We start from the raw sequence: 13,901 nt of genomic DNA, 5'->3' as shown, positions 1-13,901 counted from the left end.
TTTAGAGACTAACACCTTTTTAAAAGGAACCCTCAACATCCTTGGAAAGAAAACTGCTTGTCAATTGGACACTTAGAGTCATAGAGATGTACAGCATGGAAACAGACCCTTCAGTCCAACTCATCCATGCTGACCAGATATCCTAACCTAATCTAGCCCCATTTGCCAGCACTTGGCCCTTATCCTTCTAACCCTTCCTATTCATATATGCATTCAGACGTCTTTTAAACGTTGTAATTGTACCAGCCTCCACCACTTCCTCTGGCGGCTCATTCCATACACACACCACCAACTGCATGAAAAGGTTGCCCCTTAGGTCCTTATTAAATTTTTCCCATCTCACCCTAAATCTATGCCCTCTTGTTCTGGACCCCCCCCCCCACTCCAGGGAAAAGACTTTGTCTATTTACCTTATCCATGCCCCTCATGATTTTATTAACCTCAGTCATCCCTCAGTCTCCGATGCTTCAGGGAAACCAACTCCAGACTATTTAGCCTCTTGCTGGTGTTCAAATCCTCCAACTCTGGCAACACTCTTGTAAATCTTTTCTGAACGCTTTCAAGTTTCACAACATTCTTCAAATAGGGGAGAGACCAGAATTGCATGAAATATTCCAAAAGTGGTCTAACCAACGTCCTGTACTGTCGCAACATGACCTCCCAACTCCCCACCTCAATGCTCTGTTCAATAAAGGAAATCATACCAAACACCTTCTTCACTACACTATCTACCGATGACTCCACTTTCAAGGAACTATGAACCTGCACTCCAAGATCGCTTTATTCAGCAACACTCCCCAGGACCTTACCATTAAGTGTATAAGTCCTGTTCTGATTTGCCTTCCCAAAATGCAGCACCTCGCATTTATCTAAATTAAACTCCTCCTGCCACTCCTCAGCCCACTGGCCCATCTGATCAAGATCCTGTTGTACTCTGAGGTAACCTTCTTCACAAATCACTACACCTCTAATTTTGGTGTCATCTGCCAACTTACTAACTATACCTCAAATGTTCACATCTAAATCATGTATAAAAATGAGGAAAAGAAGTGGACCCAGCACCAATCCTTGTGGCACCCCACTGGTAACAGGCATCCAGTTTGAAAAACAACCCTCCACCACCACCCTCTGCCTTCTACCTTCAAGCTAGTTCTGTATCCAAACAGTGAGTTCTCCATGTATTCTATGAGATATAACCTTGCTAACCAGTCTACTATGGGGAACCTTATCAAACACCTTAGTGAAGTCCAAAAAGATCACGTCCACCACTATGCCCTCATCAAACCTCTTAATTACTTGTTCAAAAAACTCAATCAAGTTCATGAGATATGATTTCCTACGCACAAAGTCATGTTGAGTATCCCTAATCAGTCCTTGCCTTTTCCAAATGCATGTAAATCCTGTCCCTCAGGATTCCTTTCAACAGCTTACCCACCACCAATTGTCAGGCTCACTAGGCTATAGTTCCCTGGCTTTTCCTTATCACCACATTCGCCAACCTCTTGAAATATTTACTGTAATAAGCCAAAAGAAACATAATTCAATACTAATTAATAGGTGAAGGACATTTCAAACGAAGAGGGAAACTTCACTTTCTAATAGTCTGACGTCTTAACTGGAAATAGTATGCCAATTATCATACTCCACTGTCCCACAAGTTGTCAGAATATATGAAAATGCATAGTCTAAATGAGACCACCAAAACCCAGTTTCCCTGACTGTGCTACTAAGGACAAAGAAAACCACATTATGTTTGTTATTGTTGTTCAGTAAAAAGTAATTCAATTTATTGAAACACAGTTAATAAGAACAGTGAAAAGTAATTATTTCTAATTTATCTAACTTAAACTACACCCCATCAAAACACACATACACACACACTCAAATACAAGTACTCCAGACAAAAAAACATACGGTTTAACACATACTATGGGTGGAAAAAGAATATAGACGGGGTAAACAAAATTCCAAAGATCATAAGCCCAGACCACAAGGTGGAAAGTTATTTTCCTCTCACAGTCCTTTTTATTTTAGAATGATGAGTCACTGTTGTTTGTATGGTAATGGTCATCTCTCAGTTCAATGGTTGATTAGATGAATTACCATCTTGTATAAATTCTTTTAAGCTTTCTGGAATTTTCTGTATTTTTCCCCACATGAGGTGAGAAAGGGAAAGATGTAGCCTATAGACTCTGGACCTTTATTCCCTGTTTGCTGCATGTGGTATTTGCAATTTTTTAAAAACGGCAGCTCAGCCAGAGAGCTGTTGTCAGGCAGAAATTCATTAACTCAAAAGTGCAATTCATTTGCAAATATCCCGAAATTTTGCCCCCAAAAATCAATATGTATTGCACTGCTAAATAAAGATGCAATATGTTTCGAGTGAAAAACTAGAGGGTATAAGTTTACGGTGAGAGGGGAAAGATTTAAAGGGAACCTAAGGGGCAACTTTTTCATGCAGAGTGTGGTGTGTGTGTGTATGGAATGAGCTGCAGAGGAAGTGGTGGAGACTGGTACAGTTACAACATTAAAAAGGCATCTGGATGGGTATGTGAATAAGAAGGGTTTAGAGGGATATGGGCCAAATGCTGGCAATTGGGACTAGATTAATTTAGGATATCTGGTCGGCATAGATGAGTTGGACCAAAGGGACTGTGTTTGTGCTGCACATCTCTATAATTCTAATAAATGGATGCCTCATGTAGTTACAAACACTCACTTCCTCACAAATATGGTATCACACCAATCTATCTTTGTAACTCTGCTTTAACGTTGTGGGATTGCTTACTTGTTGTCCAACCATGCCAGCCCATCACTGAGGGTGCAGATACCCACAGCCCAACATGACCAGGTCCAGCTTGGACTCCACTTCCCTCTCACCTGTTGACGTTGTGTGGCCAAGAGGCGGGAACAAGCGGACGCGAAAGTGAAGAGGGGGCGGGGCGGCACGGCTTGCGGCCGTTGGTCGCGAGCGATGGGCGGGCAGAGTGGAACGTGCGGCCGTTAAACCGCCACCCGCCGTGTGCTCGGGGGCGGGATCGCAAGTTGCGCGTGCGCCGATCCACTCTGACGGTCCGGTCGGGGCCTGCAAACCTGCTGCTTCCGGTAGAGCGAGGGGCCCAGCGCCGCTGCCTTCCTCCATCCTTCTCCACCCTGATGCGATGGAAGGGGACGGTTATCATGGAGCCCGGCTGTGACCATGGAGGCCGCAGGGAGCCTGGGCCCCGAGGGCCCGCAGTCCCCCGGAACCGCTGAAGGGGCCGCATCGGTGAAGAGGAGCGGAGGGGAAGCAGTCTCCGAGGGGAAGAGCGTGGGGTTTGTGCTTGTGCATGCAGGTGAGGTGGTCCTCCTTTCCCGCCCTCAAGCCCTGGGCAACCCCCACCATCTCAACCTTGAAGGGTGTGGCTGACCTCTGAGAGCTGGGGATCACTGCACATTGCAGTGAGACCCGCCTCCAGTCGCGGCCAAGCTTAACGATTGCAAAAGATCGATTTCTGATGGCGGACGTTGTTGACAAGAGTTTTCCAGCTGTTTGTAAATATGAGCCGACCTCGCGTGGCGTTGCTCCTGGATCAAGACATTGAGTTTGAATGAAGTCTTCCCAACACGCAGCCTCTACCTCTGCCTTTCACTTTCTCTTTGGTTTGCCCTTCAGCGTTTTCTTGTGTCCTCTCACTTGTGCTAAGTCATTTCTTTGTTTATTTTTTAAATTTTACCTATTTATCTTTATTGTACCCATCTAAATCTTTCTTCCTTTAACATTTTTTTTTCTTGACCTAACTGTCTGCTGTTAATTATCAATAGTGGTGTATTTTGGACACTGAAATTTTGTGTTTTATCTTTGGCAGCAGTCCCTTTCAAAACATTGAATGTTGTTAGAAGGATTTCAGTATCTGCGGTCACATCCCTGAGCTCATCGTAAGGTTTAAGGTGGACTTTGCATCGTGTTCAAGGATTGCAAGAAATAAGTGAAGCTCACATAGTTTGTACTTTGAATAAATTATTGCTGTTTGCTATGGCTGTGGAATGCTGTCTTAGCCTAGGGACCTGACTTGTAAGAATGCCAGAATGTTCACATCATTAAATTGGCAGTAGATAATTAACTAGAAATTAGTGGATTAATATTACAATTCACACCATAAAGAGGAAGAATGTTTGCTATTCTATTGCATTTCATTTTTTAGATTTGAGTAGTTACTGAACAAAGTATGTTGTCCGCTTTAGAGAGGGGAATGGAAATATTTTTGTAATCTGGCCTTGTTTTATAAATCAGACTAGAGCCAAAAAATATTTATTTTGGTATATTTATTTGTTGATAGGCACTGTAGTGAGTAAATATTATTCATATTGGTGGCAAAGAGCACATCTCGGTTGCTTCACGTTGGTCTGTTTCAAAAGAGGACAGAAGAGTGATCCAGATAGTTCTTCATAACACACTCAAATGTTACAGCCAATGTAGCAGACCTAAAACAGTCACTGTCATAATGCAAGTAAGACTGCTTTTCTAGTACAGTCAATTCTTCTATAACATGACTGCATTCTTGTACAACCCTGCATTATAGAATAATCCCACTTTAGAAACAGCATTTGAAGTGTTGGCAATGAAATTGTTGCAGCCAACAGTTTTATAAGTTCATGCTTTAGAAACTGTCCCCAATTTGTCAATTGCATTATAGTGAATTTGTGTTGATGAAACACGTGTTATAGTTGAATGACCTGTTGTAGGAACTAAGGGTGTTTTTATTTTTTTGTTTAAATTTTATTACAGAATAAAGATATACAGTTGAACTATCTGCGATTGCAAATCACATGGTCCACATGGTACCAAATCATCTTGTGAAGGTTATTCAATGACTGGAGTACTCTATTCTCTAGCCTAAAGTGGTAATTCTTGGGGCATCTGTTATGTCTGTACAGTAGATCTAATGATTATTACCTTTTGTGACAATTGTGTTCTCTTGATGCTGACTTTGCTTGTCCTTTGTTCAGATTGGGCAAGTATCTGCAAAATCTAGCCAGCAGGCGCTCGAGCTGACCCTGAAGCATCTTGACAGCAAGAACACTTATTTTCAAGTGCACTGTCTTTCTTGCCTCCACTTTGGCTGTAGTGCAGCTCTTGATTGTTACATGATCAACTCTAAACACTAATTCCTTGCATATTGTCTTTTTGTTAGCTAGATTACCTACCATCTGCTGAATGTACATTTAGAAATTTCTTATCTCTCTAGTCTTGTTGGCTTGTCATCTTTCCTCCCAATCCCTTGCTGACTGTATTGACAATCTGCCTGCCAAATAAAAAATATTTGTGGCAGCTTTGAAATTTACACTCCATATAGTTGTACATGTGCCAGTTATCTCTCTTTTTTAAAAAGAAATGAACTATTGTGTCTCAAATACAGGATGAATTGACTGCACTTTTTTAATGTTTATGGCTGTTTCTGTATTTAAAGGACTATACAGGTGCAGGTATTTGGGGCAACAAGGTGACTTAGTGGTTAGCACTCACAGTGCCCAGGACCAGAGATTGATTTCAGCGTAGACCAAATGTCTGTATGGAGTTTTAATCTCCTCTCCTCCTTATCTGTGTAGGTTTCTACTGGGTGCTCTGGTTTCCTCCCACAGTCCAAAGTAAAATGTGAAATATCCAATAGTGGGCAGCACAGTGGTTAGCACTGCTGCCTCACAGCGCCAGAGACCCGGGTTCAATTCCCACCTCAGGCGAGTGACTGTGTGGAGTTTGCACGTTCTCCCCGTATCTGCGTGGGTTTCCTCCCGGTGCTCCAGTTTCCTCCCACAATCCAAAGATGTGCAGGTTAGGTGAATTGATCATGCTAAATTGCCCGTAGTGTTATGTGAAGGGGTAAATGTAGGGGAATGGGTCTGGGTGGGTTGTGCTTCAGGGGGTCGGTGTGGACTTGTTGGGCTAAAGGGCCTGTTTCCACACTGTAAGTAATCTAAGTAATCTAAAACAATAAACTGCCTGTTAATTGGCTTTTAAAATCCAGTGGAGATGGTAGGGGTTTTATCAAAGTAATACTAACAGCATTGGATATAATCTCCATTCTAGCTGAGGTAGACTTAGTAGTTGTCTTCGCCCTACCTGCAGTGAAAATCATAGCATTTTTGAGTGGTTCAGTGAACAGTTGCCACGGCCATGCCTTCAGGCAGATGTCAAAAACCTCACTTACTGAAAACAAGCTAGCTTAATCTTCAGTTGGGTCATGTTGCATTAGTAAAAAATTTCCAGAATAACTACTTAATCAGCTTGAGATTTATTTGATTCTGTTTGTCCCCTGTTCTCATTCATAACTACCTTCCCAGTTTAGTATAATTCATATTGACTTGGTAATGTGTATACCATAACTTACACCCAAGAATAGGATGCTGTTTGCAATGTTAAATTAATATATCGATCATATGGTTTATTCAAACCTGTAATATGCATCACCATATGTGTACCCTTACCTTGAATGCAGCACTGTAAGAATGCATATCAAATGTGAAATAGCTTGTATCAGTGATGTATGTGTACAATCTGCTCCTTGTCTTTGTGACATCCAACTAGTTTACTTGAAGAGATGAAATTAAGGAGCTGAAGCTGGTAAGCTTGATGTGTGAATTTTTAATACTCCTAAATCTGAGATATTACTGTCAACGTATTGGAGATACAACTGGATTATTCTTAACCTGACCTTGAATTGGAAAATATTCTACAATCCCATAAGATTTATTCATTTTTCACAGGTTTGAGTTAGTGTGAACTTGTGTTACTATTTATTTCAATGCTGTCTGCTAGTACGTGGCCACTGGACAGCCTCCAGTTAGAGGTTTGACCTAATGTTAACTAGAGCATGTTCTGTTGCATAAAAAAAAACTTAAATGATGTTTCTGGTTGGAGTGGATGAAGGAAATCTAGATGCTCGTAATTGATGTTTGAATAACGTGTTCAAAAAGTTAGAGACCAAACATAGTGGAAGCCTACACTGGTATTTTATAAGTAATCTGAATTCCATTTTGTTTTAATCTTTACCATGCTAGTATTCCATATGTAAGCTTTCAAACGTTCACAAAGCCTAACCACTCAGGGATTGCCTCAAGCATTTTGGGGTGTATTTGTGCCTTGAGATGTCACTGCTGTACTTGCGCATTAACAGTGAGTCCTCTCAAACAAAATCATTCTTCTAAGGCTGTCTCAATATCTTGCACAAGCAAACTTGGACTGTCAGGAAAGAAGACAGCATTACACTCTATACAATTTCTGATCTCCCCTTTCAATGTATATACCCTTTGCTTCCAATTATTATCTTTTTATTAGTAGGACTCTGGATGCTTTTGAAGTCTTTGTAGCACTGTAGTGTCATCCTGTTTGTTACCTTAGTTCCAATCAGCTAATGAAGTATAAACTACTTTTTGAGCTTTGGATAATGTGATCCATGTAGGTTAGTGCTGTAGGCAATACCCACTTCTTACGGGCATTTGAGCAGCTCTGATCTTTTCTTTTAAAAGATGCCCAACAATCTCTGGATGCCTCCACAAAGTGGATAATGTAATTCAATAAAATTTGAGTTATGCAATCATGATTTGCTAAATTTTCTTTTAATTATTTCCAAATTTGTTTATTTCAGGGGCAGGCTATCATTCTGAGTCAAAGGCCAAGGAGTATAAACAAGTATGTAAGAAAGCTTGTCAAAAGGTAGGAATATCTGCTACCAGTTGTTTGATACTACAACCTTTTTAATATATTGAGAATCTAGCTTTCTGATAGTTTAGCTTGTGTAGTGTATAAATCGATTGAAACATTTTCAAAGAAGTCATGAAATGTAGACAGTCTCTTTTTCTTTCCAAAGCAGAACATTGTTTTTATCAGTTTTAAGTTAATTTTGTGATGAAGACATTTTTGACCAGAAGCCTACTTTTCTTTCAGGCAATAGAGAAGCTGCAAGCTGGAGTTCTAGCTGTTGATGTAGTTACGGCAGCTCTTATTGAGCTTGAGGTAAGCATATGAGCAGCAAAGTATTTCATTGCTTCCTTGAATAGGAGTTCAGAATTCTTGACATCTGCAGATTGAAATGCTAGGTGACAAAGTAGTTTGGTCAGATCCTTTAATGATTACCTGCTTTATAACTTATGGAACGTTTTCTATGTTTCTGTCCCTTTTTTGAAAATTAGATTACTTAGTGTGGAAACAGGCCCTTCGGCCCAACAAGTCCACACTGACCCTCCAAAGTGCAATCCGCCCAGACCCATTCCCCTACATTTACCCCTTCCCCTGACACTACGGGCAATTTAGCATGGCCAATGCACCTAACCTGCACATTTTTGGACTGTGGGAGGAAACTGGAGCACCTGGAGGAAACCCACGCAGACACTGGGAGAATGTGCAAACTCCACACAGACAGTTGCCTGAGGCTGAAATCAAATCCAGGTCTCTGGCGCTGTGAGGCAGCAGTGCTAACCACTGTGCTGCCCAATTATGCTGCTGTTTTTCAGGATGTGCAATTCTGCTATCTAATATTGGCAGTCCACAATTTACTTAACTTTTGATTAGTTAAGTTTGAAGTTGCAACAGATGAGATTTTTAAAAATTAAATAAATTCATACAGCTGTGATAATTGGGAATGGTTAACTGATACCAGAGGACAGTGGCTGTTGGTGCAGAATTTTTTTGGTCCTGTTCAAATTGTGGGGACAGCATGCTGTTTAGTTGAGGTATTAGGGAACTCTTCCCTTGGTCTTTCCCTTCTCCTTGGGTCATTCGTCCATCTGTTTGGTCAATATTACTCTCTGGAGCTCACCTAATGAGAACTGCTGTCTGCAATTTCTGTTGGATGGAAACTCTGAACAAAAGACACCCCCCAAACTCTGCCCCTAGATTTACAGTATTGGTGCCAGTGTGGATCCTCCAGTGCAAATTTGACCTCTCCCCAGAATGGAATCTGTTTCCTGACCTCTCCACGTCCCAGCACTGAATTGACCTAGTGCCACATATCCTGAGTACTCCTTTTTCAGCTTGGTACTTTATCATATTCCTAGGGGCAGGTAGCTTACACTGTTATCAGTTGTCTGAACCCTTTTGGTCAGCAGCCATAGGACAACACTCCGATGTTGGATGAGCATTGTCTCCTTTTACACCTTTTATCTGAGGGTTAGTTTTCCAATGTTTTTAAGAGCAAATACTACAAATTTTAACACTGGGGTGCATTTGGCACCAAATGAATTGTTGATGCTTGTTCAATGGACGTTGTGACCACTTTTTTAATAATTTTTTCCTTTTTAGTTTTCATATGGTAGAATGTTTTGTTAAGTACTGCTGTAGTAGCTGTTAAGTGTAATCTTATGCTACACAGTAAATTCAGTTTTTAAAGATTCCCAACATTCAACAATGTTTTTGCTGAAATAACTAATCCAGACAGCTTGTATTCCATCAGGTTTAAATTATAATGAAGACTGAAAATAATGTTAGTACATTTGCATTAGAAAATGTTTAGGTGAAATTCTTTTTAATTCTTCAAAAGTATTAAAAGTACACCTAAAACAAAACCCCTGTCTCTTTTTATCTTGTTGGCGAAACCCATTATTATTAGTGTAACTATTTTTCTAATTTTTGTGTTAACGGGTTTTTCTTTTCAACTTAATTTTGTTATATTCACTTGAATTGGAATTGAGATTCAAACTATCGTGAGGGAAGGATACTAAATAGAATTGGTCATTTTGAATTCATGATCAAACAATAACACAGATCGTGCACAGACTGATGTAATGAAAATTTTCACTGTCTTCTGGCAAAGGAATCTGGTTTTGTGGTTTTGGTCATGGCCCCCAGCATGAAACTGCCCCAAAGTCAATGCCAATTTGCAATCTCACTTGAAAAGCACACAATGACTTGTAGGAAATGGGAAAAATCTGAGACTGGCACAACTTTGTATTTGCAGCAGTACAGAGAAAACTATTGTCTGCATTTAACTGTGCTACACCCCACCTGAATTCTTGATCCTGACATTTGGCCTTTAAACTGGGACATGTATTTTTAATACCTTGAGCAGAATCCCAGACCAAATAAGAAAAGAGTGCAGTACTTGAAGCAGCCAAATTGAAATCTATTCATCTATAATTTTTTCTTTTTAAAAAGTCATCAAAGGTCTGCAGTTAAGCTTTTATAGTGACATGAATGTTTGTTTTTTTTTGTTTTTAGGATTGTCTTGATTTTCCTTCAGACTTTTTACTTTTTCATCTGTATGAACTATTACAATAAAGAGTGTTGTCAAATATTTCTGCTTGATCTTTTTAAAGTCTTTCCTTGTTTTCACTGCAAATGGTAGCTTGCACCGAGAAGCTGATATCTCTGTTGAATTGAAATATGGAAAAGAAATGACTCTTAGCACCTTGCTAGTCATTAAGACGATGACATATTGAGTTAACTCCCTTTTTGAAGAAGCCTGTTATAAACTACAATGAAATGTATTTTTAAAGTTGGAGCAAATAAAATGTTTAATCCAGTAGGCAATACAAATAATTTGATTCTACATTGTGTTATCTGTTAATCATGATATAGAGATGCCGGTGTTGGACTGGGGTGTACAAAGTTAAAAATCACACAATACCAGGTTATAGTCCAGCAGGTTTATTTGGAAGCACTAGCTTTCGGAGCGCTGCTCCTTCATCACCTGGTGAAGGAGCAGTGCTCCAAAAGCTAGTGTTTCCAATTATAACTGTTGGACAATAACCTGGTATTGTGATTTTTAACTTTATTTGGTAATGACCAGATGAACATCCTGAGTAAGGCTTCACCCCCTTTTTATTGAGAATCATCTTTATGTACCACTGTGATGGAGTTGTCTTGCAGTTCTGAAGCTTTCCTCTCCCACTCCAACAGTTAAACACTATTTGAAAGGAGGAGATAATTGCTCTGCTTGACAGTGATATTGAAAAATTGACTATGGAGTATTATGTATTTTGGAATCTGGTTAATCCTCCAGCCTTTTCCATTTACTAAATGGAAGTACAACCCCTTCTGAGGCAGAATATTTGCATTAAAGAGTCTAAGCGACAATGTTAAAATGCACTTTGATGTTAACAAAAGACTCCAAACCAGTAATCTATTGGTTTGATACAAACTTTGAAAAACAAAGTATTGGCCGCCTTTGCCAAGTAAATAGGATGCTGAGTGCATTCTAAGAATGCGGGAAAGTAATACTAAGTGGATAACGAGTACTGTGACCATCCTGTAGCATGTGATATGAAGCAATCTCCATTCCTTAAACTTGGATTCAGGCCATCTGAATTTCAGGCCTCCACGTGAAGAACAGGAAAAGAAATACACATTTCCTCTGCATGTTACAATGGAAGAATGTCATTTAAATTCAAACCATTTTCTGTTTTAGGACTCTCCTTTCACCAATGCAGGCATGGGATCCAATCTTAATCTGTCAGGGGATATAGAATGTGATGCCAGTACAATGGATGGAAAATCATTGAATTTTGGGGCTGTTGGAGCACTCAGGGGTATGTACTTCTTGACTACTACAGCAAATCTCTTGCCATCAAGTAATTTATCTAATTCTCTTCAAGTCACCTCTGAATCTGACTTCCATTACCTGTTCAGATAGTAAGTTGTTGTAAATGAATTGTATTTCCTCATGTTGCATCTGCTAATCATCCTGAAATCTTTTGTCCAACGTTCACTGGTAAGTTTCTCCCTATCCTGTCTGTCAAAACCTCATGATCTTAAACATCTCCAACAATTCTCCACCTAACATTCTCTTCTCGAAAGAGAACAACCCTAGCTTGTCTATCTCTCCAAAGAACTGATGTCTTTTATTTCTGGTATTTCCTTTTAATGCCTTAAAGTTCTTCTCAAAGCATGGTGCATGAATAGCTCTACTCTAGGTGAGGGCCAACTAATGCTGTATAAAAGTTTTGCATAGCTTCCTTGTGTTGTCCTCCATGCCTCTGGATAAAGATATGGCTCCTGTACGCTGCTGATTTAGTGGCATTTTCCACTTGTTCTGCCATCTTTAAAGTTTGTGTACATACACATGTCCCTCTTCTTGTTTCCTCTATTATAGTATAGGAGTTAGGATGTTATGTTAAGGCTGTACAGGACATTGGTGAGGCCTTTGCTGGAGTACGGTGTCTAGTTCTGGTCTTGTTCTTACAGGAAGGATATTATTAAGCTGGAGGTGGCTCAAAAGAGATTTACCAAGGTGTTGCCAGGCTTGGAGGTCTTGAGCTGGAACTGATAGGCTGGGACTTTTTCACTGGAGCTTAGCAGGTTGACAAGTGACCTTTTTATAGAGGTTGATAAAATCATGAGGGGTATAGATAAGGTGAATGACAAATCTTTTCCCTAGTATTATGAAGATGTAGGAGTATACTGTGCCTTTTAACAGCGTGAAGGGCTTAGAAGTTACATTGTAACATTTGGTCCAGTAGTGGTTGCCTGGATACAAAAACAAATTTGAATTCAGCCAATCAGTTTTAAATTATAGCCCAAAAATACCACTCCAATTATTGACAGTATTAAAAGCCAGTGACACAATCCGATGCTTTGGGGGTATAAGACCAGGAAAACATCTGCAGATTGCCTGGAAAATTAGCTTTCTTTAAGGTACATTTATCGATCAGTGACCTGTGAAACAAATCCCTAAGAAGAAGAAAATCCTAGAGAGGAAAATACCAAGAGAAGATTCAACAACTGGCTAGTTTTGAAATTTGAATTTTGGTAAATCTTAATTGGGGTTTTATTGGACTGGTGTTATAGAAGGGAAAATAAACGATAGGTTAGAGGAAGGTTTTGTAAATTGTTGTAAGTTAACTATTCTCTGTTAGACTTTTAAAAATTAAAGTTGTTAATTTTTACTTAGTGACTTTTGGGATCGTTTTCTGCCTCTCAGTTTTAACACATTACAGCATGGTTAAATCATTTCTGTGGCGCAGCTTTAAATTAACAATGGTGGTTTACCCCATGTCATAACATTAGGGTGGGGGATTTCAAGACTAGGGGACATATTTTTAAGGTGAGAGGAGAAAGATGTTAAAGGAGACATGAGGTTCATTTTAAAAAAAATAAAATTGTTTGTGTATGGAATGAACTTCCTGAAGAAGTGGTGGACGTGGATACAATTACAACATTTAAAAGACATTAAGTATATGAATAAGAAATGTTTGGAGGGATATAGGCCAAGTGGAGGCAGAGGGACTAGTTTAGTTTGGGATTATGGGTCGGCATGGACTGGTTGGACCAAAAGTTATCTGTCTGACTCTCCTACTTGGATTGTTCAGTTTATATTCCCTCACCTTGTATTCCAGATAATTGAGTTCAATTCCATAAACCAAATACCTCCCGTTGTTGTCCTCCCTATTTATTGTATTTACAAGTTTTGAAATTTATTCCCTTCACTTGAGTAGGTCGTAGTATGCATCACCAAGAGCAATGGCCATAATATCAGCCAAGGGAATACTCTTCAATGCATGTCCCTAATCAGAAGGCAATTGCTCTCTGCTTGCTGGCCTTGAATAACTTCGATGTCCAACAGCACAGTGATTACTATGTGCATAGTAATAACTGCATTACCTTTGTCAACTGCCTCTGCAAGTTTATTAAATAATTCAGTCGATTAATTTCAGTTTCTGTATCACACCCCCACCCCATACTTTAATGTGCCCTATTTCATTCAATAGCTTCATTTTCCAAACAATTTTGCCCAGATTGTCTTCAGAAAATTTCAGAAAGTTATCAAGAATTTCATATGGTTGGGCCACACATTTAGGGGTACTCCACAAGCAGGCTGCCAGAAATAAGTATATTTAGAAAGTTTTAATTTATCCTTTTGCATGTTAAAAGTGCACCCATCATCCATACTAAAAATAATAATGACGTTCATTATTCCTTAATTTGGCAT

The 13,901-nt window shown here is 39.6% G+C and overlaps 1 protein-coding gene across 2 annotated transcripts in view; it reads left to right on the top strand.

Annotated features, from left to right (window-relative positions):
* Nucleotides 1-3,005: 3,005 nt before the first annotated feature.
* tasp1 (taspase, threonine aspartase, 1) overlaps nt 3,006-13,901 on the top strand; it is a 104,178-nt gene continuing 93,282 nt past the window's right edge. Inside the window, exons 1-4 of one of the 2 annotated variants that reach the window (XM_072581518.1) lie at nt 3,006-3,335; nt 7,626-7,693; nt 7,925-7,993; nt 11,382-11,502. In XM_072581518.1, coding sequence (XP_072437619.1) covers nt 3,200-3,335; nt 7,626-7,693; nt 7,925-7,993; nt 11,382-11,502 — 394 coding nt within the window. In that variant the 5' untranslated portion in view covers nt 3,006-3,199. Of the gene's footprint in view, nt 3,336-5,910; nt 6,602-7,625; nt 7,694-7,924; nt 7,994-11,381; nt 11,503-13,901 lie in introns of those variants that run through there. The other variant, XM_072581519.1, reaches the window with a different exon arrangement.

Source organism: Chiloscyllium punctatum, chromosome 11 (assembly GCF_047496795.1).
Source record: "Chiloscyllium punctatum isolate Juve2018m chromosome 11, sChiPun1.3, whole genome shotgun sequence".
NCBI lineage: Eukaryota > Metazoa > Chordata > Chondrichthyes > Orectolobiformes > Hemiscylliidae > Chiloscyllium > Chiloscyllium punctatum.
The sequence above is the reverse complement of the archived record's forward strand: the minus strand, read 5'-3'. Positions and strand labels throughout refer to the sequence as shown.